This window comes from Alexandromys fortis, unplaced genomic scaffold (assembly GCF_014885135.2).
Source record: "Alexandromys fortis isolate MF-2015 unplaced genomic scaffold, M_Fortis_MF-2015_v1.1 scaffold_63, whole genome shotgun sequence".
Taxonomy (NCBI): domain Eukaryota; kingdom Metazoa; phylum Chordata; class Mammalia; order Rodentia; family Cricetidae; genus Alexandromys; species Alexandromys fortis.
The window spans coordinates 8,003,630-8,031,069 of NW_026067953.1; the positions used below are offsets into that span (position 1 = coordinate 8,003,630).

The window sequence follows — 27,440 nt, forward strand, 5'->3', positions numbered from 1 at the left end:
AGCAAGGTCACCAGCCATGATTCCAATAATACCTGATCATTTTCTAACTGCAGGGACCTGTGGTGGTTTAAATGAGAAAAATGTCCCCTGTGATCTCAGGCACAAGAATACATGGTGTCACTGGGGAGGTTGAGGTGGTATGGTCTTGACGGAGGAAGGATGCAGCTGGAGGTGGGCTTCAAGAATGCAACGCCCAGCCGGGTGGTGGTGGCACGCGCCTTTAATCCCAGCACTCGGGAGGCAGAGGCAGGCGGATCTCTGTGAGTTCGAGGCCAGCCTGGTCTACAGAGCTACTTCCAAGACAGGCTCCAAAACCACAGAGAAACCCTGTCTCGAAAAACCAAAAAAAAAAAAAAAAAGAATGCAAAGCCCCATCTACTTCCAGTTCACCCCTGCTTCATAGCTGAGTGGAGGGTGTGAGCTCTTAGCTCCCTACTCCGGCCGCTAAGCTGCCATCTACTGCCGTGCTGTCCCGGTTCTCCCTCTGAAACAGGAAGCTAAAATAAACCCTGCTGTAAGTCACTCTGGTTGTGGTGTCTCCACAGCAACAAAAAAGTGAGTCCCACATGACCCAACCTGCACCCCCTTCCTCACCTGGAGGCAGTCGGGTAGTTTACAGCAGAGCCCACACCTTGTGGCAGTGACTCTCTCCTGCTGGAGTCAACGCTCTCCTTACACCTGGCCTGCTGTTCTCAGACAAGGCTTGGCAGGGTCCCTGCAAGGTGCCAGCACTGTCCTCTGTGGGACTGGCAGACATTTCGGCCTCAAGGGTCTACACAACTACCCAGGCTCTGATGTCTCGCCAGTGAACCAGTGCCTAAGGAGCTGTAGGCACAGGAATTAGCCACTAGGGGCCTCCTAAAGGACAGGAGGCATAAGTGGGGGGTGACAAAGGTGGCTGCTTCACTCAGTGACCGGAGCGCCTATAGGATGGTGGTGAAGGTAGATGAATACCTGGTCACTGAGAGTGGTGTAAAAGCCACCCACAGGGAACAAGCAGAGGATTCAGGAAGTCAATTCTGAGCCCTGACCCTGACACACCCCACACACCTCTGAGCCTTAGTTTCCTGGTTATAAAACAAAGCAGAGGAGGAGACCTGCCCTGAGGGATAGAGAGATAAAATGGGCTCAGGTTGGCTGCTTTTTGGGCTAAGTCCATGCTGCAGAGAGGGGGTCAGTCAGGGCAAACCTTCCTGCTTGACTCACTCTAGAGAAGGGCCTGAAGAAGTAACTGCACAGCAGAAACCCAGGCAGTAAGCACAGCACGTACCAGCAGCGAGCACCCTCCAGGACCGAGCACGGAAGCACTTTCCGTCACTGCCCAGCTGCTCCTCCCTGCAAGTACCCATTTTACAAACAAGAAAACTGAGGCTCCACAAGGTGGAGGAGGACCATGGCCACAGCCTCAGCCTATGAGCTCAGCAAATGAGAGGGACTTTATAAAGAGGCCCGTGGGGACAATCCCTACCTCACTGCGGGCGGCCCTAGAATGCACGCAGGAGGCAAGGAGTAGCTGCAAGAGGTCTCCAGGAAGTGGGCGAGAGCCGTGAGATGCTCAGGGGGCTGAGGCCACCAACCCTGAACACGTGGCAGAGAGGAACACTGTCAGCAGGATGGCTGCTGTGTGACAACAGTCCCTTTGTCCTGGCCGAGGAAAGGCTCTCCAGCCTCCAATTGCTGCCGATGAAAAATGCTGGTTCAAGCACCCCGTGTCCTAGGGAGGCCCGAGAACGGCCACTATTTCAGCTGCATTTCTGCTGATAATATGACTTTGTTTCATGACCCCCAAGCTGTCTGCCAGAGGAAAGAGAACACATGGGGCAAGCCAGCAGTGGCAACAGCAGCAGTTCACCCCACATGGAAACCCGAAGGTGACAGGCAGATCATCCAGGGGTCAGGATCTGGAGCTGCCGGGGAAACGGGTAGGGAGCAGGGAATACCCCTCAGGCCCATGAGAAAGGTCAAGCAAGGCATACACAATATCAAATTATACAGGGGCGTTTTCCACAAACACAGAACAAGGTTCGAAGATTTTAAAGAACCCTTGACCCCAGGTGCAAAAGAGGGGTCCCATCCTGGGGTCAAAATGGAGTCACCAGTCAGTGCTGAGCATACCTGCCCTGAAGACACAGAAACCTCCTGGGCTCAACAGCTCTCTGACCATGATCAGGACATCTAACCTGGGTTACACTCAAGCCTGAGGTCTGGCCTGCAACTGAGCACTCGCTCAGGAAACCACAGCTTGCCAGGGGCAGAGCCATTTCTACAGACGCCGCAGCTCTAAGCTGCATGGCCAACCTGGCCTTCCCCAACCCCCACAGGCCCCATAGCCAGGCATCAGCACCCTCACTCACTTGGAATCTGTGCACCAGTTCCAGGGACTGGCTGTCGTTCTGGTCAGCCTCGAGGATGACATCTGTCAGCTTGTGGATGATGACGTCCAGGGGGCCCTGCTCCTCGATTGGCCGGCTGAGGTTCAGCTGCAAGGTGGAAACATAAGATGCGCTTCAGTGCCTGAGTCCACATCTGTGACCCCTGGGTCTCGGTAGCACCCCAGAGGGCAATCAATTGGACCGACAGAACAAGAGCTCATGGGGCCCACTACTCATCATTCGTGGTAGCTGAGGATGTTAACATGTAGGTCCATGTTTATACGTAGGATCCCCCAAAGGCAGAAAACACACGAGCAGGGGATGCCATACCCTGGCTGTACGGAGAAAGCATTTATTAAACACACCTCAACGGCTCAACCAACTAGGGCAACCAGAGCTCAGAGCGATAAAGAGAAATGACCAGTCAGTCAAAACTCCGTCTAAGCACACGTTCTTCCCCTCCAAGGAGGAGTGATGTCCTTGGCAAGTGTGGGAGTTGCTGCCTTGCGAAGGCAGGCACTTGCATTCCACCCTGAGACCGGGCTGTGTCACCCACAGTGGAGGGGTGCCCGAGCACAGAGCTGCCTTGATCGGCTGTGCGCGCTGCGTGCCCTGCTCTGCTGAGGAATGTGTTTGTTTTCTCAAGAGCACAGGGCTGGGAAGATCAAGCCTCAAGAGAGCCAGAGTGGCCGGTTGATATTCAGTATCACCTGACCCCAAGCCAAGAGCACCTGCCAACAGCCGGGGCGGCCGGAGGACGCGCTTCCTGATGCACCAGATGTCTGCCGCCAGCACGCGGCCACCACCACCTGCAAGGCCAGACTCTGGGGGCAAGTTGACGCCGCTGGCACCTGGCTGACCCCCCACATGGCCTCAGCAAGGCTTCTCTGGCCAGCCCCATCCTCAAGTGCAGCTAGCTCCAGGATTCAGGGCTGGCTGTGCCCACGTCATTCATGACCCAAAGCCGCTACAAATGGTCATTCTGAGGAGACGGCATGCTAATGACATACATATCTGTCTCCTTTTATTCCCAGCCACGATGGGAAAGGGTACCACGAACAAAGCAAGTGAGGGCAGAGAATTTTAAAATGTGCCTCGGATCTGGGTGAAAGAGTTCGGCTCGAATACAAAGTAAGACCTGAGGCAACTGATCTGATCTCCCGGCCCACCCTTACCCTCTGCCCCTTGTCCACACTGTCCCCTGCTATCACGATCTCAAAACCCACAACCACATAGCTGCTGTCCATTAACAAAATCACAGCTAGGGGCCCTGGAGGAGGGCGAGAAGAAAGGCAGGTTAGGACTCTGGTCCTCATGCCACCTTCTATTTGCAGAATACCTGGTATTTCTGCACAGCCCATCTTCTGTGGCTATAGTTACATTGTTGGCTGCCCTGTCCCAGCAGGCCTATGGGTGGTAACAATTCCCCACACTTGTTCATGCTATGTATTCTGTCTTGTCGGCCCCTGGGGCCCCACTCACACCTGCTGCAGATACACCCATATTTTAACTTTTCTGATAAGCCTTTGGAATGTGCCAGCTTTTTTCCTGCGTCCTTAGCTCCATTTTTTATGGTCTGCCAGGACAGATGTTAAAAGGTCACTCCTATTTTAAGGGGAAAAAAAAAAGTACCAGAGACCTCCCAATGAGAACTCATCAAGGACCATGCTTCCCTCCCATGGTGACAATCTTGTATACCAAACAAAACAAATACAGCCAAGACACCAGACTGAGGAGCGGAAAGGACGCAGCCCAAGCGTCTTTTGTTGTTATTTGAAATTGGGTCTGGCTGGTCTCAAACTTAAGGTGATCACCTGACTCTGCCTCCTGGGTGTCTTCTAAGACCTCACAGCAAGGCAAGGAGATAGGGATGACATTCTTATCTCCCAGGACCAGAACACCGAGAACCTAGGGAGACAAAAGGACCAACCACATCGTGTAGCTGGGAGCAGACTGAGGCCCAGCAGAAATGCCAGTGTCGGCCCCTCGGCCTCAGTTTCCTCCGAGGAAACTGAAAGGGCCTCTCTGGTTCTATACGCTGATTCCACACTACACTCTCATCCAACCCCAACAGGATCTGAAGGAAGTGGAGAAGCTACCAGAACGAGAAGAGGCAGCCAAGGAACTACAGCCATGCCTGCTGGGTTCCACTGTGTCAGACACCACAAACAGACCATGACAACTATGAAGAGAGATCCCAAGAGTGACAGCAGGCACAATACCCAAGTTCAGACAGAACTACCATGCTGGTCTTCACATCTCCAGTCCTCCCTGGAATGTACTGGGGAAGTGGGCATAGCGTCAGAGCCTAAACTGGCTACTGCGTAGGGCATGCTTAGGTTAATTACTGTTGTTCTAGAGGTTAGGGATGGCTCTTGGGCCACTGGAGTTTGCAGGAGCAGAAACCAGCCAGAGAAAAGCCAGGGACCCCCCTGAGGCTCGGGGAAGGAGGTGGGCATCCGCCTGAGGGCTGTAGACCTGACAACCGGGGGCTGTTTGGAAAATAAGCTCCCTGTGTTCCTGGCTGCTCTGCAAAAGGTAAACAGTTGAGTCTGGAAGCCAGCCACCTTCCTTTGTGTATTTTCCAAGCATTTTTATGCCAGTAAAGCCCTTTCACGAGAACAGCAACTTGGGACACACATTAGGCCTGGTAGCCTCCACTCTGCAGCATGGCCAGCCTGCCTCCTGCCATGGCATCTCCCCCCTCCAAATCCCCTCTTCACAGGGTTTTTCTATGTAGCCCTGGCTGTCCCGGAACTCTCTATGTAGACCAAGATAGCCTTGAACTCACAGAAATCTGCACGCTGCTGTCTCCAGAGCCTTGACACCCAGCTATCTTTTCTTTTTTTATAGCTCATGCTTGTCTTGAACTTGCAGGCACCCTCCTGATTCTCCCTTCTGAGTGTCAGGGTAACAAGTGTGTGCCACCATAGTTGGCCTTAAAGTAGCATCTCTGAGTCGTCTAAGAGAAGCTACCATCAATCTCAAGGAATGTTGTCCAGAAAGACCCTCACAGAAGCCTCAGTATCTCCCCCCTGCCCCGAGAGGAGATGGGTCCCATCAGAGACCTGGACAGTGCATGGTGGGAGTGAAGGGCTCCTGAAACCAGAACACGGCAGACGGAACGCTGCAAAGGAGAGAGTGCATCACAGAGAACCTCCACAGGAGTGACTTGTAGGAAAGGGATGCTTCAGAAAGTGGTACAGCCAAAGCCCAGTCTCCTAGACAGGGCGAGGGCAGGATTCAGAGATAAAGAACTTAATGTGTGTTCACCATTCTGTTTCTCTGACCGCTTGGCGCCCGGAACATTCCCAGAGACTTCCTGTTCTCCCCTTGGAAGGGGTGTGATCTGTCTGTCCCTCTCCGTGAGAGTTTAGGGCATCTCAATGAAAGGCCTGACCATGGGTGTCCACTTCCAAGTCTCGCTATGCTGGACACGGTTCCATGCAGCACACAGGGTTCTGAATCCAGAGCGAACAAAGGGCTACTGTTTCTCTCTCGCTGACAAAGGCAGTCACGTTCACGAGGGAGGGAGAGCGGGGCTGGTAGGATATGGGACAAAGCTGGCAAAACCCAGTGGCCCTCCAGTCACCTCTGACTTTCAAAACAATAATACTTAATCATGCCCCACCTGATTGACCAAGCTGGGTCCTGACACTCTGCCTCCATCCCAGGTTCCAGCACCTGGAACCAGCCAGAGATGTGAGCAAGGCCAGGAAACCCACCTAACCCCTTATCTCTGGGTAGCCATGAGCATCAAAACTACACTGTGCTTCAGTTCCCCCCCATTCATAAAATGAGGGTGCTGTTAATTAACTCTTCCACGTGCTGCCCAAGGCTAAGGTGCTCAACTCACCATAACAAACAGGAAGAATTCGTAGGTTCCTCAAGTCACCCATTCCCACAGGACCGCCCCCTGACTTTGCATTGCTTCCCCAGGGCTACTCTTCCCTATGCCCATGATGTGGATTGTTCGTTGATTTGGGCCCCTCAGGGACTCTTCACTGCAAAGCATGTCCCCATGAAGACACAGGGCCATGAAGACAAGGGGCCCGCTAAGCTTCATCCATGGTAGGGTGTTCCTGATTTCAAAGTTCAAAAGCTACAACTGAGGTGGAGTAGGAAGGAATAAGGCAGGTACAAGGACCGGCCTCCATGGCTACCGCCTTCTCAGAGCTTCAACTGCCTAAAGAAACCTCACCATCCTATAGCACACACAGCTGCTGTATACATGATCAGACCCTGCTCGTTATATGCAGAGATTCAAACACCGGGGAGGCAGTTTCCTGCTCAAGGAAATGGTACTTTGCTAACGAGTATGGCCCGCTCAATGAAGGTCTGCTGTCAATGAAGGTCTGCTGTTTTATCTGCCTCCCCTTATTGTTTGTATGAATTCTTCCTGTTGGTTGCAAGGTGAGTCGAGAATCACAGAAACCCCAACCCTCCGGTTGTAGCATGTCACAAGAACTCAGCACGGGCGCTGGCTCACAGTAACATCCTCAAAGTGTGTGCTCCCACACCTCAGCTCTTTGTGGTTGTTAATGACAACTGTCACCCACGCGGTGCTGACGGGGGGGGGGGGGGGGAGCTACGCACTGTGTTCCTAACAAGCATGGAGCACATGGGGTGCAGATAAGACACTGAGCCACACAGGGGTTCGTTCAGTGACATGCCCAAGGGCACGGAGCTTCCGGCGAAACCCAGGTTTCTCTCCTGCTGACACCAGGCTCTGTTCACACCAAAGGGCGTGCTGGGACCCTGGGGTTTCTTCCACCTCTCCTCCCTGCACGCAGCCTGGGGGTGGTGTGTTTTCAGCTGTGACTTCAAATGGGATCCACTACATCAAAAGTTTTGTCTTAAGCCAAGGCTGAGTGGGACAAATGGCCTGGATCAAAGGCCTGATGCAGATCTCCGTGCTCTCTGAGAGTCCTGGGATCTAGCGGAAGAGCCTGCCCTGAGGTTGCAGTCTGGCACTGGGCCTTTCATGGGTAGACCCCAAAGTAGGGAGAGACAGCAGGGTCTTCCTGTGGGTTTGATTCCAAAAACAGTCGGAGGGAGGACATGGGCACTTCCTGAATAAGCACCCAGAAAGGAGTGTCACGAGTCGTTCCTCCATCAGAAGCTTGAGTCTGGCCACCCAAACTTGTAAACTAAGCCAAGGGAGATACTGGTCATCTCAATGGCCTCTGTTCCAGATCAAAGAGGCAGGCTGGTGCCTGTATCCCCTGACTCAGTTCCCCAGTGACTGTTCCTAGGGACTAGGGTAATGGGAAAATTCAATTAAGGCAGAGGAATGGACAACATTTTACCCCAGAGGAGAGCTAAGACAACTAAGACAGCGAACGGACAAGCACGGTGCCTCACAGCACTAACATCTGGGGAACTGGAGCCTATTTACCGCAGGCGAGGAGCCAAGCCCAGCTTGTTAGGCCTGCCAGACCTTAACATATCCAGCAACATTCTGAGAGACAGGGTCATCCAGCAGCATGGATCAGTGGTTAAGAGTACTGGCTGCTCTTCCAGAGGACCCAGATTCAATTCCCAGCACCCTCATGGCAGCTCGCAACTGTCTGTAACTCCAGATACAGAGGAATCCAGCACCTTCATACAGACATAGATGCAGGCAAAACACCAATGCCATAAAATAAAAAACGAAGTAACTAATTAAGAACAACAACAAAAAAGAACTGTATTGACCATTTTCCTTCCTAACAGGGCAGTTACATTATCACACAATATGACACACAGGTTATTTTTTTAGTTAATTTTTTTTTTTAAAGAAATGGACTGTAAGTCTTTTTTCTCATTTTATTAGTTTTCTTGTTGCCCACAGGCTCTGGGATGTGTGACCTTCCACTGAAGCATGCCCAACCTACCACAGGCCACACACTTCTCCGACGGTTATCAATCATCAAAAGCTATGGGTGGCCTTTGTGCCTACCTCCGCTCTCCAAGCCAGGATTTTACATGGCTTGAGCTTGATGAGTGCCCGTCAGAGAAACAACTTGTCTTTTGTGAAGAGATTCTATACAGTTCTAACTAACAGCCTGTCGGGCCAGCTTATAGGAGAGACTGTAGCCAAGACAATGATGGGTGGAGCCACACCTTGGCCAGGACTGCTCAGTTATGCAAACTTCTTACCTGATATTTAAACCTGAACCTCAGGTCAGAACCCTGGAGATGGACTTTGGAGGGGGCAGGAATGGTCACTGGACCTCTTTTCTCCCCCACGTGGCCACAAAGAAATCTTTCTCTACTTTTTATCATTACTCCTTGGTCTAATCAGTAAGTGGGTGGGCAAACCTAGCTTGCTGGAAGCTGGTGTCCAGACTCTGCCCCTGAAAGCTCCAATTACATCACAGTCATTAACACATTTAAAACTGAAGAGAGAGGGGAAAAAATAAAAGCGCTGAGCAGCAGGGGAAGATGGCTCAGTCTAAGTGCTTGCTAGATAAGCCAACCTGAGTTCAAATCCCTAGACCCTATGTAAAGGGCAGTTACAAGAGCACACATGGCTAACTCCAGGGCTACAGCTAGGAGTTAGGCAGGCAAGAAGAGCCCCACAGCGTACTGGCCAGTCAGCTTAGCTGAATGGACAAACCCCAGGTTCAGTGAGACCCTACCTCAAAAATAAGGTGGGGCATGATCAAGGAAGGCAGCTGATGTCTCCCTCTGTCTTCCACGTGCTCAAGGACACAAACACAGATACACACACAGACATCACACAGAAAGAGTGAATGTGTGTGTGTGTGCGCGCGCGCGCGCGCGCGCGCGCGAGAGAGAGAGAGAGAGAGAGAGAGAGAGAGAGAGAGAGAGAGAACGAGGAACAAAGACAATTGACAGTAATCATAAAAGCTGCAAAAGCATAGCAGGGTATGGTGCCACACACCTTTAATCCTAGCACTTGAGAGGCAGAGGAAGGTAGATCTCTGTGAGTTCAAAGCCAGTCTGGTCTACAGAGTGAGTTCCAGGACAGTCAAGGCTATGGATAGAGACTCTGTCACCCAAAAAAAAAACTAAAAAGAAAAAGGACAGCCAAAGCCCAGTGCCTGGGAGCCAAGGTGAAGAACAGACCGAAAACCCTCACGCCAAGCCGTTTGTCTCAGAAAGTCCACTCTTAGATGTCTAGGGGAAACACCCATGTGGACGAGACCCAGAACCCCGGCGAAAAGATGGGGATTGTTGGTACAACAATGGGCATGCCCACCTCAAGGACATGGCAGCAGAGCAGTCCCAGTGGAGACATTTGCTGCGAACTGAGGAGAGAGGAGGAGGAAAGCAAAGCTCTGCTCTTTGGGACACAGGTCAACACAGCATCCCCGGCTCCACAGCAACCAGGTGTGGTGTACTCTGGCTAGGACCTGTGGCGAAGTGCTCCGTGTCTCCCTTTAGGAAGCGATTCTCTCTCTCTTTCCTGATGGCCCTGTGACAGGTGAAAGGAGTGGGGATAGGTGGATGTCACTGTTTCAGTCCCCAGGACCAGGTCACCTGATAACCCAGAAACACACAGTTAAGTGACTGATACGGCAGGAAGTTCCCCTACCCCAAATCTTTCTTCATTTACTGAGACAAAGATCATGTTAAATGCTAGCTAATGGGCTTTTATTATTTTTTTTTATAAATCTTTATTTATTTATTACATATACAGTGTTCTGCTTGCATGTACACTTGCAGGCCAGAAGAGGGCACCAGATCTCATTACAGATGGTTGTGAGCCACCATGTGGTTGCTGGGAATTGAACTCAGGACCTCTGGAAGAGCAGTAAGAGCTCTTAACCTCTGAGCCATCTCTCCAGCCCCTGGATGGGCTTTTAAAATTATAGTTTTATAGTTTCGATTCTATATAAAATTTACCAACAGAGATTTACCCTGCAAGGGAAAAATACTTCCTGATCTTTTAGAATCATTAGGCAGAAACCTCGAATAAGCCACACAGGAACCCGGTTGTTCTCCAGCTCCCAGGAGAGATCCCAGAGTCCCCTCCACCTGCCCACAAGTCCCTTGAAGGCAGCCAGGTTGGCAAAGTTGGCTGCTCGTCTTCTTACTGTATACAGTGGTGCCCCGGGGTTCAGGATAGCATGATGGGAAGTAACCCCGCCATACCACCAGGCAGTCTCTTCCTGTCCTGAGAGGAGGCACACTTCACAAACTGGCAAATAAAGACAGACAAGAGCCGGCAGAAGTGGACCAACATACAATGAATTCACAGGCCACACCCCAAAACCTGGCTGTCCTCTCAGTATATGCTGGGACTGGAGAAAGGGGCTCCCAGGGTCCTCTTGACTCAGTTCTCTAACAAACATCTTCCTCCTGGAGCACCTCACGCCTGGGAAAAACCAAAGGATGCTCTAGAGAATGGGGCTGAGTCTAAATGCACAGGCCTAGGCCTAGGGAGAGAGCATCTTTCACCCTCAGACTGACTTCCTCACCTGCAAAGCAGAGACAAGTAAACACCCTTTCATAGCACACAGCAGCGCCCAGACATCAGGTAATCCCTCTGAGCAGAGCCAGCAGCAGGGATTTCAGCCGAGATCACGTGAGGCTAGATTTTCTCTAGCTTCTATTTAATTCTTGCTGGCTGTCCGCCAGGATGATCCAAGCAATCCCTTCCCCAGAGCTGCAGGAATCTAAGTCCCATACCAGGTGCCGAACTGAGCAAATCACAGACATTATTTCCCCTAATCCCCCAGTCTGGAGCAGCTGAGGTCTGGTGACCATTTACATGTGAGGCAAAGAAGATTCCAGAAGTCCAAACAATGAACTGAGATTGGACGGCCAGTAAGTAAGGGGAGTGGCCACGCTCCAGTTCTGTCCCTGTGCTCCAAGATGCAATTTCAAAGCCCCTCTGCTTTCCTCAGAAGGATACTAGCCAGACACTTCTGGAAGTGACAGGCGGTGACAATGTGGCCCGAGATTATGTCCTAGGGAGTTCTTGCCTACTTGTGGGAGAGCATCTGCCTGGGCATCTCGGCCACGGCGGTCTTAGCCAGTCTTACAGCTCTAGATTCTGAAACTCCAGTCGGAGGAACTGACCTCTCCAGCAAAATGCTATTTCTTGATCGCTCATCAGGAAGCACAAGGGCCCCCAAACTCCCAGCCCATGGAAGCATCCTGAAGCATGGGACTCAGGGTATCTCCATCCTGCTAGCAAGCCAACACACTTATAATCACCCAAAACTGATTAATCAAATCCACCAAGAAGGGATGTATGGGATACAAATTGTCACAGGAAATCTTAGGAAATTATTCGGTGTAGTACACTGCGGAGTGTAAGAGCAGAGAGAGACTATAGACATCTCCCTGCCTATGCCCATAGCATCTCAGTGCACCCCCCCAAAGGATTGATATAAGCAATAATCTCCCCTAGGGGGGAATAACAGGGGTCTCTATGGACCAGGTGAGATGAGTCTTCTTACGGTACGCTATGCTACTTGGGAGTTTCGACCAGCCCAGTATCTTACTTCTTTGACTTTAAGTAACCAGGTTAGCAGTGCAAGGTTAGAATAGAAGCAAGAGGCCTGGGCTCAAATCTAGTCAGTGGCTAACATCCATTGAGCAGCTGCTCTATGTCAGGCCAACCTGTAAGCACTGAACATGAATTACTGCATTAATAGATGGTGGGGCTGGGGGGGGGGGTCCTCTCAATGGGATCCCATGACAGTGGGGGCCTTTGGAGGCCTTTGGATCCTGGGACTGTGATTGATGAAGGAGGGCAGGCAGCCGTAAGCAGTGACCTTCAGCCCACCTGAGACTGCTTCCTCCTCTGCCCTGGCATCTGCTCCTACAGTTCTCATTGGACAAAGAGATATTGGAAAAGCTTCAGCCACGAGCCAGAGCCGAGCAGGCTCTCAGGAGGCCCCATCCGCAGAGATGCCAGGTCGCCAGGTCGCCGGGGCTTCTCTGCTTTCACTTTCCCTAACACTTCATTAGTTTCAGTTCTTGGGGGAGCCACCACTTCCGATGACCAACAGGAAGTGTCAGGTTAGGGTTCAGAAGCCTGGGAATGACGCCGGCTCCCAGGCACCCTCAGCCTCCTACTTCAGAGGGACTGACACAGTCTGGCTTGGCCAATCATACCCACGGTAAGCTGCAAAAAAACTTTGAGACCTCTCCAAGGTCAGGACTGTGTCCTGCTCCTCCCTTCGTCCTTGCTTTGCCTGGCATCGTCTGCTCCCACCAGAGCAGAAAACATGCCCTGAAGGAGCACCTGGGGACAAGAGGGATCTGCAACACCAGCCCACCCACCCATTTATCATGCCACCTACCCCTCCACATAACAGGTACTGGGCACTTACACAACCACCCCTCCAAACCAACGTTACCCTCTCTTGCACTGGGGGAGAATGATGCCTGAGAGGGATTAGGTCAAGTCATAAAACGTCACTGCCCCGCAAGAGACAGGCCTAAATGTTTTCTGACCACAAACCCTCACCCACTGCCTTCCCCGCAGCCATATCTTCTGATTTCCTGCCTATACTCTCTCCATAACGCTCCCAGATCTAGGCCTCCGTGCTGGGCTTCAGTGTGGGGAGGAGTGCTCCTCTGAGTCCCACCACAGAAGCATCCAGTTAACAAACTCTGCAAGTCCAAGTGGCTCAGGGGGGAAAGTTGCAGACTCTGACCTAGCATGGGAAGAGAATCCCAGGGCTTTCTGGGCTATAGAACAAGCAAGTGCCCTGGAGTTACCTGGTTCCAGCCCTGCAGAAGTCCTTAGGAAGGAGACGTGGCCACAGGGTGTTCAAGAGACCCAGGGACTTCCTACAGCTGTGCTCACGGCCACACCAGCAGCCATGACCCGGAAAACTAAAGGAGCCATGGCTTCCAAAGACATCAAAGAAGAGGCAGAAGGAGCGACCATCAGTGTGGCTCACTGGCCTAAGTCTTGTCATTCCAAGCGAGTCGTGACTATCTGGGGACCCTCCCCCTCAGCATCCATCTAGAAGACTGGACAGTCCTACACATACAAGAAAGGGCATCAGAAGAAGTAACCGAGAGTCCCTGAGGCATCCGCTCCCTCGCCATATCCGACTGCCACACAAAGTGAACCCGTGGCTCAAGGTGAGGCATGCACTCCTGAGCTCCTAGCCAGATAAACTGGGGCATACAAATTCCACTCCATACAAGACAGCCACCCTCCTTGCATCTTCCACTGTGGGATGAGGCTGGATGGTCCAGATCCCAACCACCCTCCCAGAGGCTAACTGCAATCCTCCCATTCATTCGATTATGTCCTCAGCAGCCTCAGTCAAACCACACTCGTTCTAGCTCGCTAGGAGGTGCGGACCCTGAGGTCAAGGGGACACCCCGTGCAAAAGGACGCATGTTTGTCCTCAACGAAGCAGACTGGAGAGTGTGCGCATCTGACGAACGCTAAGAACACCAAGCACTCACAGCGGCCCTCTACGCTCCCGTCCTTTGTCTAACACGTACAGAAAAGAAACACTGTTCCTTCAACAAATCACCCACAAAAGGTGGCTCTTTATTCTGTTCTGTGTTTCCTGAGTCCCAGTGCCACCCCTGAACGGCTGCTTTATGTTAGCACGGCTCTGGCCCGGCAACACAACAGGGAGGGCGTCGGCGAACAAAGAAATATGGTGAAGTCAGGGCCGAGGTCAGAGGGTCGGCATGCCTGGTGGGGAGAGCAGCCACTCGCCACAGAAGGCCTGATCCAAGTGGAACTGGCTCCACAGAAACCAGACGTCCAGATTCTAACCTCCATCACCCCAGAATGTGGCCTTTTCTGAAAGAGTCGTTGCATATATAATTAGGATGATATGATACTGGAGTGGGGTGGACCCTCATTTCAAAAGAACTGCTGTCCTTGTCAGAAGGAGACATTTGAGTATTTGCACAGTGGGAGAACCCAAGTTGACAACAGAGGCAGAGATCGTGGAGGTACATCTGCAATCAAGGAAGGCCGAAGATGGATCCGCCAGAGCACCAGAGGCTTCCGAAAGGGCCCGGCACCGACTCCCCCTTGCAGTTCAGGAAAAGCACCTTGCCAGGCACTAAGCATCCTAAGCATCGTGATATCCCACTCGGGACTATGCACTTTGTCACGGTATCCCCACCAAGCAATGCAGCCCCACCCCCACCCCAAGGAGGCAGCAGGGAGTGAGGCCTGAAGAGAATGACCCAGGAGAGACGGGTGCATCTGGGTGTTTGGGGAACATGGTGAGCGGTGTAGGCTCGAGCAGGGAGACAAGGGGAAAGAGGGGCAGCACAGAAGCGAGCTCAGACCTGAGGGAATGGGATTAGAAGCTGGCTAGCCAAATGTGGTGGTACCTATTAGCCTACCACTTGGGAGGCGAAGGCAGGAGCACTTCCTTGGGTTTAAGGCCAGCCAGTGCGATATAGTGAGACCCTGTCTCAAAAAATAAAAAAGTAGGCCCGAGAGATGATTGAGTTTGACCTGCAAGACCCACAAGGTAAAAGGAGAGTCAACTCCTGAAAGTCGTTCTCTGACTTTCCATGTGTACACACACACACCCGTGTATGAGGGTTTTGTCTGCATGTATGTCTACGCTCCACAAGTGTGCCTGGTACCTGTGGAAGGTGGTGGGTTTCCATGTGGGTGCTGAGAATTAAACTCGGGTCCTTTGCAAGAACAAGGGTTCTTAACCACTGAGCCAACTTTCTAGTCCTATAAAATACTTTAAATAAAAAAGTATTTACAAGTTAACATTCCAAGGGTGGTGGGAAGATGTTGGTGGCTCAGCAAGGTGTTGGACAATCCCCGTTACACAAGATGACTCTGGAAGCTTCAAGAACCAACATGTGATCTGTGTCTCAAGGGATACATAAGCACACGAGGCTTAGAGATGTCACTTTTATGGCTCCATGGAGTGTGGGGCTCAGGTAAGAACCCCAAAACCATGAGGCTGTGAAGGTAGCAGTGGGCAGGGTTCTCTGTGTGAACCTGGGCCACCACTGTCCCTGTGGAAGCTAAGGTCTAAGTTTGAAGATGAGGACCCATGTTCTGGGTCTGGGGATTTGGTGGTCTAAGAACAGTTGCCCACCCCCCAGCTAGATCCATACTTTGTGCTCCAAACCTCCCTCTCCTCTGCCCTGGCTTTGGGCCCAGGATGTTTTTCTGTGCGACAAGGAAAGACATCTCAGCATCTCAATGCTTCCTTTATCTCCCTGTTCCTCCCAGAATGGCAACTGGCAGCCCCCACCACCAGTGGCTGAGAATTCTCCAAGCCTAAAATAATCTCCTTGTACCCTCTTTAACAATAAGAAGCAGAAATTTCGGAGTCTAAGTCCCACAAAGCCTGCATAGATTCTTCCAAAGCCCCGGGTGGTATTCTCTCTACATTCACTTCTTCTCAGTCCAAAGACAGCATCCCTGGGGGCCATTTCCAACTTGGTAGTTCTCAGAATATGAAGGAGTATTAAAGGTCTCTTTAACAGGCAACACTAAAACCTGCCACCTTCACCTGGGAGAATTCCAGAGAATGACACAGAATTCAAAGAAATGTTGGGATCCAACTAAACCCTCGCCTCTCTGCCTCTTGAGGAGGTGAGGATCCCTGTGGAACACACACACATACATACGCGTACGCACAGGCACGCACACACATAGAAGAAATCAGATAGACAAACAAATGCACGCGCACACACACACACAGTGATGCGAGAGCAGCTTCCAATGAGCTTCATCCTAGATGACCTGTGTCACCCTGGCTCTAGCTGTGACAGTGGCAAATCACTAAGACTTGTGAGGAGGAGGGTGTTTGCACTCTACAGCCATGAGATGCTGCTGGGAGTTTAGGGCAGCAGGTGACAAACACCAGCAACAATTTTATACCCTAGGAAGCCACTCCCTCTCCCTTGGAATGGACTTGGGGCCTTTGGCAAAGGGCCTGAAGGGTTCCATCTCCCTGGGCATCAGTGTGAGTCACTAAGAAGGCTTTGACCCAGGGATGATGGCAATGGAGGTGTTTGTACCCTGGACCGACAGGCTAGGCTTGAGGTTCGCCAGGTCTCTACAAGTGACACCCACATACTCAACAAGCAAGACCCTAATTTACTCTCAGAGGCCTGTGACTATGTGTCATTTGTCATCATGACAATCACAGAAGGAAGTGTGGGACCCTGGCTGATCTCACTAAGCCTAGGGTAGGCAGGGAGAGGGTGGAGGGGTTCTCATGGACGGAACCACCCATGACCCATCAGCAGAGCCTGTGGGTTTAACTTGTCAAAAAGAGAAAGAGGTGCTCTCTTCCTGGGGTGCCTTCCCATCCAGTGCCAACAGTGGTCAGAGAAAACCACTGCAGTGAGTACAGTGGCTGCCAGGGGAGGAAGGCCCAGAGCAGGACCCTTACAGAAGCTGGCGGGGTCCAGCAGGGGTGTCCTGCTGGGAGCCAGGGAGGATACTGTGTCAGAACTAGACCAGCCAGCAGGTGAGATGCTCTGAGGAACAGAGAGCAGCCTGTAGAACTGGGGAGGAGGCAGAATGGGGCCTCTGCAGCAAGGATGGGCCTGCAGCAAGAACACAAACAGAAGGGGAAGACACTGAAAGGGACAGCAGACAGTGGCTGCATGGCCAGACCAGTGTGGAGGAGCTCAGGACTGGATCAGTCAGGGCTGGGGGTAGGGTCTGGCTCACTGACTTTCTCCACTGTCAGAAACTGAAGAGGGATAGGCTCTGATGCTGGGGTCCCAGGTCCACATCCAAAAGCAGATCAGTGTTTCCCACGTTCCTCATCCCCAGCCCGGGCCTTCCTCCCATGCCCCTCTCAGAATCCTCCCCTCCATCATACTGGAATCAACTGGGAGGTGGCTTCAGCCACATGCCACCCGCAGAGACCAAGAGTTTCTATGGCAACCACCCTCCAGGGCCCTACAGAAGCAAGCTGACTGTGGAAAGTCCACGCAATCAAGGGCAAAGCCAACACATACACCGTTATGCAGATGGGTTCCCAAGTTTCCCAATTCGGACTCAGAAACGCTCCTTGCCAAAAATTATCCGTCTCTCTAGGGATCACGCAGCCTCCTCAGAAGGTGACCGCAGCTCCTCCATCAGCTCCCACCTCTACCTTCTCATTCACTTGTATGCTTGCAAGAGCCCTCCCCAAGGATGGAAACTGAGGCAGTTGGCCATCTGGGGCATTGTGCTTTCCCCTGGAGGACAAGATCTGCTGCCAGGGTGCCTTGGGACCCTTCATGTCATGCAGTAGGTGGGGACTCAAGGAATGTTTCTGCTGGCTGTGTAGACACATAATAACCCACTAAGAAGGGTCAAAGGGAAGTGAGATGGGAATCGTAGCAGTGGGTGGCAGTAGGGGCAGCTGGCATTGCCCAACACAATGGGCAGTGGACAACACCAATGCTCATGGATTTGGACTGTTGGGGCCAGCCTCCAGGGTCCCCTCCACCCCAGCATTCTGGCCCTCCAGTCACTTTGTCACCTCAGCCGAACTGGCCTCCCCTGGACCAGAAGCACTGACCACTGACCCCTGGCCACGTCACAGGCTTCGGTCTGGTTCGGTGGCTTCTCTGGGGCCGTTCTCTCTCTTTCCACTGGGCTATCTAGAGTATCTAAGAGAGTGGGCTGCTCCTCTGCCCTCCAGCCTTGGTCACCATGTGTCAGTTTCTCATTCACACCGGGTGGCCAATGCTTACTCCATAATTAGCACCAAGGTAATGGGGGGATGGGGGCTTCAGAGCAGACACGGTGCATCATTGGGGCAATGAGGTGGATGGCCCAAGTGTACCCCCACTCAGAGGAGGTGAATATAACTGAACATAAACAAGCATAAAGTCCCAAACAAACAGCACAAACTCTATGGAACCCTGCATGTGGAGCCAGAGGAATGGGAGGTCGAGAGAGAGTCAAAAGGCAGTATTGCCTGGGAAACAGGAAGAATACTTGGGATCACCACAATTCCGCACGGCTGCTGTGGGCCCTGTGAGTGGAAGCCGCAGTCTACCAGAGACATCTAACCCTGTAGAGGGTGGGCCCAGCTAATGGGAACCTAGCAGCTGGCAGCACCATAGACTACCAGTCCTACTTGGTAACAAGAGACAGCAAGGGCAGGGTTCAGCTAAACTGGAGTAGCCTTCTGCCAGAACTTCCCTTTCAGTTACCGGCCCCACGGTTCCCAGCAGGTGAGAAGGCCAGCACCTCGGGTCACGTGAGCAGTGGACCTGCACGCTGCAAGTGGTCGGACACGGGCATGTGAAATTAAGTGGACACCTTGTCCTAGCTTACCTACCTTGAGCACTAGGGTTCCTAACAACATTTTCTCCTTCCTAAGTAATATCCTTAGAGTCTGGAAATAGGCAGTCATGCTGGGAGGTATTCACCCCCCAGTGAATGAACCAGCCCCTCCCAGAGGAACCTGTGACCAGAGTTGTGGGAGCAGATGACAGAACCATAGAGTCACTGCTGGGAGCAGCTGCTCCTGACCCAGGTCACCTGCAGCAACCAGGACTGCTTCTCTAAGACAGTATGAGAAGAACTGCAGGCATCTCTCAAAGATCAAGATAAGACCAAAGATACAGAGAAAGCAACGTGCCTTGGCTCCCAATATCAGCTCCCTTCGTACCAACACAGTCTAAACAAAACGGGACTTTTCCCAAGAAGCTGGCAGAGATACGGGCCCCATATGGCCGAGACCTATCATTGCTGGTGACAGTCTCCCCATGCTCCCCACCCGCAACCTACCGTCAGCTTTTTAAAATCCATGTGGCTCATGACTCATCAGACTCAGCCTTGGACCAGCTGAGGGCTCTCCCCAGGGAACACTGCCCTATTCTGACACTCTGGGATCATCACCAACAGCAGGCTGCCTTCTCTCCCACTAGGTACGCGGGGAGGTGGGCAGGTCCAGGAGGGGAGGTCTAAGAGAGGGATTTAGGTCTGAAAGACACTAGCAGTCACAAGGGACCTGCTGTTATTAGGTGGGATTCCTTACAATTATTGAGGTGCTGGGAAGCTTCCCTCTGGCAATGGCTGTAAAATCAGCAATGTTCCTTTTCTGATAGGCCAATGACTCCTGTTTGTAAAGGAGTCTGCAGGGCCAGGCTACCAGACCAGAGAGCCCTGAAGGCTGCTGACCTGCTCCCCTGCTCCCTGAGTGGTTACCACTCTAATTACTGGGAAATGCAGAAGCCCCTATCCAGAGCAAACCTCCTGGCCACCTGCTTTACCCTTCAAGAAGCCATCCCCACCGGCTTTGCAGTGCTGACAGGAGATGACAAGACCATCACAGCTGCCGGGTGCAGTGGCGCACGCCTTTAATCCCTGCATTCAGGAGGCAGATGCAGGTAGATCTCTATGAGTTTGGGTTGGGGAACAATGATGACAGACAAACAGACAGACAGGACAGAGCACAGGTATATATACCTTCCTTTCAGAGATGACTATGAGCCAAACTCACACTGACTTCCAATGAAAATTCAAAGTTTACTAAAAATTATTAAAGTATTCCAAGACCCACAGAGATTGATTCTCACAATGGGAAGGAAATGGCAGCCAGACACTAAAGGCTCACAAGGCTTTGGGCCCTAGTGGTCGGCCCAAGTGACCTGGAGTGAGAATACCTTCTGTGTCCACTTGGGCAATTATCTGAGGAGCCGGCCAGTCCCCAGTCCCCAGTCCCCCCCGAGGAACCCAAGGCTGAGCTGGAACTCCATGCTAAGGGTTGAGATTCAAACCCAGCTTCCAGATACGGGCAGGTCTGAGGGCTCCAGCCAGGGAGGATTCAGGTATCACTTCCACTGGCAGCCTGGGGGAGCCAGAATCCCACGCCACTTGACAAAAAAATTTTTTTTCTCCTTACCAATTTAACTTACACTCACCAGAAGAAATCAAATCCCCACTTACTCATACCAAACAGTCTCAACTTCATTTCTGAGATATTTGATAGCATTTTGTTGCACATCCTTCTAACTCTTTTAAATGCCCCCCCAAAGATGAGGGAATCAAATTTATATGCCACTTTTAAATAACATGATATAAGGAACACATTCCTAGGCTACTTCATGTTTGCTAAAACATTACCAGCAAAAGGTCAATACAGTCCCATTTATTGAACCAATTCCCACTATTTAACATTGAGCTGCTTCTAATGGTACAATTATAACACAGGAAAAGGAAATTACACCCATATGCCCTTGTTAGAGGGGACGGAGAGAGGGTGAGTTTAAAACTGAAAAACTTTTCACAAAGGGCCCGGCTCAGGCAGCCACCTGAAACTTGGTCCCAGGGGACAGGGGCGGCTCCCTCTAGGGAAGGCCAGAAAATAAGGTTCTCTGAGAATTCTTCCTAAAAGTTCTGGGCTATTTCCTGCCCACCCCCCACCCCGAACTGAGCCCTTAAGAATATCCCCGAGTTTGGGAATAAATTCCCTGATCCCCTCCCAGGTCCTATCACCCCCAGATGTCAGAGTCCGTCACCATACTCAACACCACAGACTTGCCTTCTCTTACACAGCAAAGCCAAGGTTCTGGGTGCCAGACACCAGCACCCACCTACCTCTCCCTTCAGGCCTTGCCTTTTGCTCGTGGCTGTGTCTGAGAAGGCTCTCCCCCAACCTTACCCTAACCACACTGCCCCCTCCTGTCACCAGAGGGAGAGGCTATGGAAGGGGTTAGGGCAGGAATGGGCTGCTCCTCCCACTCAGACCAGAGGCCGATGCTGGCCTCTCCATGAATCCCAACAAGGTCACCTTCCTTTGAGATTGAACCCTCTTCGTTTCAGAAACTATTATCTGTCTTCACTACCCAGAGGAAAAGTACAATACAGGATTCACACCCACTTCACAGAGCAGGAAAACTGAGGACTAAGGGAACCTGTATGAGAGAACAGAGGACCCAGCTGGGCTCAGACTGGCTTCACGAAGCAAGACTTGCTGTTTTCTGTCAAAGCAAGGTCTGAGGGAGCACAACCCTCTTGAGGTGCAAGAACAATACAGGACATGGGAAAGACAAACAGATCTCTGCCCATCAGGCCATACTCCCCTGCAAAGTGAGTTCTAGGTCAACCTGAGTGCGCAGCTTCTGGCCCACCATTCCTGCCCAGCCATCCCACATTTACCACAGATGCCAAGGCCTATGACTTCCCCTAAATGGCAGCGCGCATGCCATCCACACCTGCTTTCTGCACCCTGCCTCCCTGGGGGCCATTTAAATGCTCCCTGCACTCTGGGAAGAAGGAAGTCACTTGGCACTCCTGAGCAGGAAGTGGCTCTGCGCCTACCCTGGATCCCTGCCACGCTCACTTTCTGTGACCGTCACACTCGGGTCAGGCCATGAAATGGTGGGAACCAGTTGGGCTTGGGAGGCAGGAGAACTAAACACAGTCCTCACGGCGGCTGCTGGCTGGCTGGCCTGGAAAAGCTGCACACCCTCACCTGGATGGACAACGCTGGCTCACTTCACAAAGTGTGAGTAGGTCAGTCAGATAAGACAGGCACCCTGACCCCTAGCCTCCTGTCCCATGCAGGGCAGCAGTGTGGGGCCTGACTCTTGAGCCTGGGCTCCATACTCAAAGGTGTCCTCTCCTCCCAAGGCCTCAGCCCTCAAACACTACTGTCGTTTATATTCACTGAAAGGAGCGAGATTCAAAGAAGCTGCTGGGCCAGGGCCAAGCTATAACTGGCAAGCTGGAATGTATGTAAGGGAGGGTGACCCTGCTCCATGACCTCCGTGAGCAAATGAAGCCCATGAAAGGAGCAACCCTCTGTATGTGTGGATTCCATGTTCTTTCAGAACACTGAACAAGGTCCAGCATTTTCTAGAACGTCCCTGGAGCTCCGAGCCCTTGTACCACAAAACCCCACTTCAAGCATTTTCTCCTACCAAACCCTTCCAGGATCCTCCCCGCTGGCAGCCGAGGCATTTCTTCTCTCTGAGCAGGGTAGCCTGTGCACAGCGAGTGTTATTCTAAATCCTAGGGGTCCTGCATCTAGAAGGCAAGCGACAGAACTCACAGGGCTGGCCCGAGTAGCGAAGGGGCTCACCTGAAGACCACTGTGCAGCTCTGGACTGCAGGAAGCCCAGGACGCCTGCTTTCTCTCATGCAGCCACAGCCGGCTTCCCACCAGAGCCTGTGCTTTGAGGAAAACCTTTGAAACTTCTTGGCATCCGTTTAAATATTGGCCTTGGGTGGCCAAGTGGGCCACAGGTGAGTTCTGAGTGCAGAGGTGTTGAGCAGGAGCTCAACAGATCCCACAGCGTGGGTGCCGGGATGCAAATCTATCTCGGTGTGCACACAGAAGGGCTTCAAGCTCACTCCTCTGACCGCTTTTTTTCCTTTAGGGGCTACTTCCAACAGGAGATCCACGTACACCTGGCACACAGGCAATGACATTGGGATGCAAAGTGTCTCTCCACCCCGTGCTGCCTAGATGAACAAGGGCACACCAGAGGACTGTGTCCACACGTGGACAATGTGCCCACACTTGGGTGGCCACAGCTAAGTAGGAGGTGGCCATAACCATGTGGGGCTCAATGGAAATCTGACCTCTGTGGTCAATGACCCCTAAGGCTGCAGTGTTGCCGAAGCTAGGTCTAGGCCACAGTACACCAACGTTCCAAGGGACACCCTAGGCCACAACTTGAACCTGCCTGCAGCAGAGAGCTGGTGTGCTGACTGAGTCTTGCAGGGCAACATGCTGGAGGTTCTTGTCACATTGCTTGCTCGTTCTTTCTCTCACAATGACCCCCCAAAATGCACCTTGTTGCCATCCTGGTTGTTTAATTCCTAAGACATTTCTAGCTAACAAGTCGGCTAACCCATATTCCTTCCCAGACCTAAGCGAGGGTCAGATGAAAAGCCTCCTCCATCAAGCTCAGATCCTCAGCTACAGAGTCACTCTGGGAAACAATCAGTCCTTCACTTCTCTCTTCACTGCCTCATCACCTTGGGAGTCGGGGCCAGAGGCTGCAGGGGAGCCTCAGCATACACAGATAATGCAACCTGCACTGTCCACACAAGACACGGCTTGTGTGAGGCTGCCAGTGCAAGAAAAGAGAAACAGGCTCACATACTGGCAACGGAGTTAAAGGAAAATGTAAAACCCTTAGGTAGGACCCAGGAGCTAGGAGCTAGGAGAGGGCCGGCTACTTCTAGTCACCAGTCTGTGATGGAGTCCAACCCCTTCTTCACAGAAAAGGGAAGCTGAGGCCCAGTCAAAAGGAAGGGGACCGTGACTAAGCCAGGCTGGTAATTACTGAGAAAGGCATCGTAACAGTTAACTCACAGCCCTGGCTAGCAAAGCTGAGGGACTGCAGGAGGATTGACAGCTGATGGAGACTCTGGAACTGGAATCACGGGGCCCTGCAAACACAGGACCCAAGCAGTAACTGACTAGGGGTCTGGCTGAGCACCACCATCTGGGGCCAGAGATCTCAGAGGAAAAAGGAAGGAGGAAGAAGAGGGGAGGAGCTGCCCAAGGGTACGAAGAAGGGCGTGGTCTCTGTCCTCAGTCTAGCCAGGAGAGAGACCCAGGCTAAGCATGCAGCAGCAGCTAAGGAGCCCTCTGACACTGTAACCCAGGGCTGGATCCACCCCCATTAAGGCAGGGCAGGAGCAGACAGATCTACCTCCCTTCAGAACCCTGCATTCACAGCCCATACCTAGAGCCTTTGCCTGCGCTCAATGTCCAGCAGGTTCACGGTCCAAGTCCAGCAGGAGCCTGCCAGGCATCAAGGCCTAGCTAGTCATACACAGCCAGCCAGACCTTAGGGCTTCTACTCAAGGGTAAACAGGGACCAGTTCCCTCTGTGATTAAACCTCAAGGTCCTCTGTCGTTGCCAGTTGTCAATGCTCAGTCTCAAAGAGCCCCACTGAGGGCTGAGCCAGGTGATCAGCCAGGAAGCCACGGGGCCAAGTCAGTGAGGCCTTTTAATTTTAATTCAGCTCCCTTGAGGCCCCCAGTGAGTCCTGCCGAGGACAAGCAGGCCCGAGTTTCCTATGCAGCTCCCACAGGGCTCCATAACCAATGACCAGAACACAGGTCACAGAAAAGCAAAGAGTGGGCCTGCCTCGGACCTACTATAATCCTCAAAATCTATAAAAACACCAGGGTTTGTATGCATGCCGTCAGAGAGCCGATGCAGAGGACCAGAACTAAATGTTGTAGCTATACCCTCTAGCTCAGACTTTCTTTATGCTTTTTTTTTTTTTTTTTTTTTTCCTGTTTCAGAACTAACTTCAGAATCTAGTCTCCAGCTTGGGCAAAAGCCAACCCACCTTGGATAAGAACTGCCAAAATACCTTTCCTCCTGAAAATATTCTCACCCACTCAAAAATCGCCCATGACTCCCCACTGCCCTAAAGTAGGGCACACTGCTCCCTCTGGCTCCCTTCCATACTCATACCTAACTGCCTCCCAAAGCGGCTCACTTCTCTGGTCAGACCAGTCCACTCCTGGTCTGGGCACCTGGTTCGGGCTCTCCACAAAGCTCTCTGCCTCCACACCGCGCCCTCCACCGGAGGGGTCCTCTCCCTTCCCTCCCAGGGTACTATGAACTCAGCTTCTGGGACAAGGCTCTTGGGGCCTGGGTTCAGGCTCTGAGATGGACACACACCAGCCTGCGAGACATCAGCTCAGGGACATCACAAGCACTGCACAGGCTGGGGGCTACTCTCATTTCCTATTCATAGGGAAGAAACAGGCTCAGAGGAAGAATGCGAATTCAGGGCCCCATGGTAGCACCAGGGTCTGCGTGGGGTCAGCCTGGTTCCAGTTTCTTCTACCACATGTCACCCCATGTGTCCTAAATAAAAGGAAACTGTGAGCCACCTCCCTGTCACAAAGGCGATAAGGCCAGCATACAGGAAGTGGTGAGCGTGCTGAGCCCAGGTCATTTCTCAGGCTTTACCAGTGCTCTGGGGTTCTAGGACCTTCCACAGAGGACTGGGTGGGAAAGAAGAAAAAAACAAAAACCCAGCAGTCAAATGCATCAGCAAATGAGTGGCCAACTGGAAAGTTGGGGGAACTGGGGAACCTGGATTTTCTCACCATCTCTCCATGACCTATGCACCTTCTCCTGCCTCACGACATCCTCTCTGCCTCCCAAGGTAGATGAAAAACCTGTCAATAAATAAGAACAGCACTGGAGGGTCCATCAGTTTCCAGCGTTCTGATGACATCACCTACTGAAGCTGTACTGTAACAGCGCTCTTCAGAGGAGCCTCTGTAAGGGGTGTGTGTGTTAGTGTGTGTACACACATGCACATCCAACATCAAGGCTAGCCTCAGGCTAAGTCTCAGCCAGTGAGGACACAGTGGGGTTAAGGGAGTGACATAAGAGGCCTCTGCTGTTGACTTAGCTTTCTTTCTCACATCTATCTCCTTCCTAACCACCCTTTTCTCACCAAGTCAGAGGATGGAAGTGGGGGAGGGGAAAGCTCTAGGAAGGAAGAATTGGCTTGGCCAATGACAACATCACATCGCACAGACTGATGACTGACACGTGGGTTGAACGGTGTCCTTCGGCAAGACAAGCTGCGTCTGTGACTGTGTTTGGAGAACAGGGTCTCGCAGATAGCATCAGACTAAAGTAAGTGATGTCACTATGGTCCTGCTGATCTTCAGAAAAAGATAGGCTGGGGCTGGGAGACAGCTCAGAGGAAAGCACTTGCCTCGTAAGCACAAGGACCTCAGCTGGATCCCCAGAACTCAAGTGGGGAAAGAAAAAAGTATGGTGGCCTGCGTTATAGTCCCAGCTCTTTCAAGGCCACCCTTCAAAAGGAGATAGCTATCATTCCTGAGGTTAACACTCAAGGGTGTCCTCTGGCCTACACACAAACACACACATGCATGCGCACACGCACGCACACACACACACACACATACACACACACACACACACACGAGGGAAGGCCATGACAGCACAGACCTACACACAGAAAGTGGCCGCCACAGGAAGACAGGGACAGAGGGAAGCAGAGTCTAGAACCATGCTGCCGCAGGTCAGGAAAGCATGGGACCATGGGACCATCTGCAGCTGGAGAAGGGCCTGTTCCAGGAGGTCCTGGAGACAGCCTGGTCCTGTCAACACCCTGACTTCATCCTAGCCCCCGGAGCTGAGAAAAAGCTTCAGTTCTTTTCAGTCTCAGATGAAAGCTGCAGGACCCGCTGGATCAACCAGAGCCAACTACCCCAGCCAGCCCCGAGCTTCAAGCTGTGTCTTGGCTCAGGGAAGCTGATAAGCCAAGGGGATACAGTGCTGGCAGCCATCTTCTCATGGTTTGGCAAGGGCCTACCTGAAATAACTTCCTCAGCGAGCCCGAGGAAGTATTTCAAACGAGACAACATGAGTCTTAAATAACCTGAAGGGTCTTTGCACTACCTCTGCACCCTTGGTGACACGGGTGTGCCCCCACCCGAAGCTATTTGCTCCATCTTTCCACCTATGCCCAAGGTATCTGATGACCTTCAGGGCCTTCACATTTTCTCATACGTGAGCATCACGTGCCTCTAGCAGGGGTTCTCAACCTGTGGATCGCGACTCCAAAGAGATCGACAGAAAACATAGGCATTTACGTTACGAGTCTTAACAATAGCAAAATTTCTGTTATGAAGTGGTGATGAAAATAATTTGATGGTCAGGGGTTCTAACATTAGGAAGGGTGAGAACCACTGCTTTAAAGCATGTCTGAAGGAACATGACACCCAGCGATCATCCCCTGAGGGACCTAAGCTTTCCACACAGGTACTGAGATCCTGAGGCGCCAGGTTCTCCATGGCCAGAACCTTCACCTTTCAAAGTTCTCTTCTGTGGTGGCTAAACCTCATCCTAAAGACACACTCAAATGTTCTTTCTTGGTTTGGTTTTTCTGGTGTCCTGGAACTTGCTCTGTAGATCAGGCTGGCTTCAAACTCAGAGATCCACCTGTCTCTGCCTCCTAAGCGCTGGGATGAAGGGTGTGCTCGTCACCTTGCCAAGCTTGGACTTAAAAAAAAAAAAAAAAGTTCCTCCAAGCTCAGAATCGTAAGTAAAGAGGTGCTTGATTTTAAGGGGTCTGAGGCGCTTCAATGGCTTGATGTTAGCAAAAACCGAGGCTTCTTTTTTTCCTCAAATCTCCATTTTGTCATGTTTACCATGGGT

General features: G+C 52.0%; 1 protein-coding gene across 3 annotated transcripts in view; it reads right to left on the reverse strand.

Annotated features, from left to right (window-relative positions):
* The window catches only part of Itpk1 (inositol-tetrakisphosphate 1-kinase), a 134,576-nt gene that overhangs the window by 52,097 nt on the left and 55,039 nt on the right, over window positions 1-27,440 (reverse strand). For 2 of the 3 annotated variants that reach the window (XM_050151543.1, XM_050151545.1), the window contains exon 3: window positions 2,355-2,480. In XM_050151543.1, coding sequence (XP_050007500.1) covers window positions 2,355-2,480 — 126 coding nt within the window. Of the gene's footprint in view, window positions 1-2,354; window positions 2,481-2,737; window positions 2,845-27,440 lie in introns of those variants that run through there. The other variant, XM_050151546.1, reaches the window with a different exon arrangement.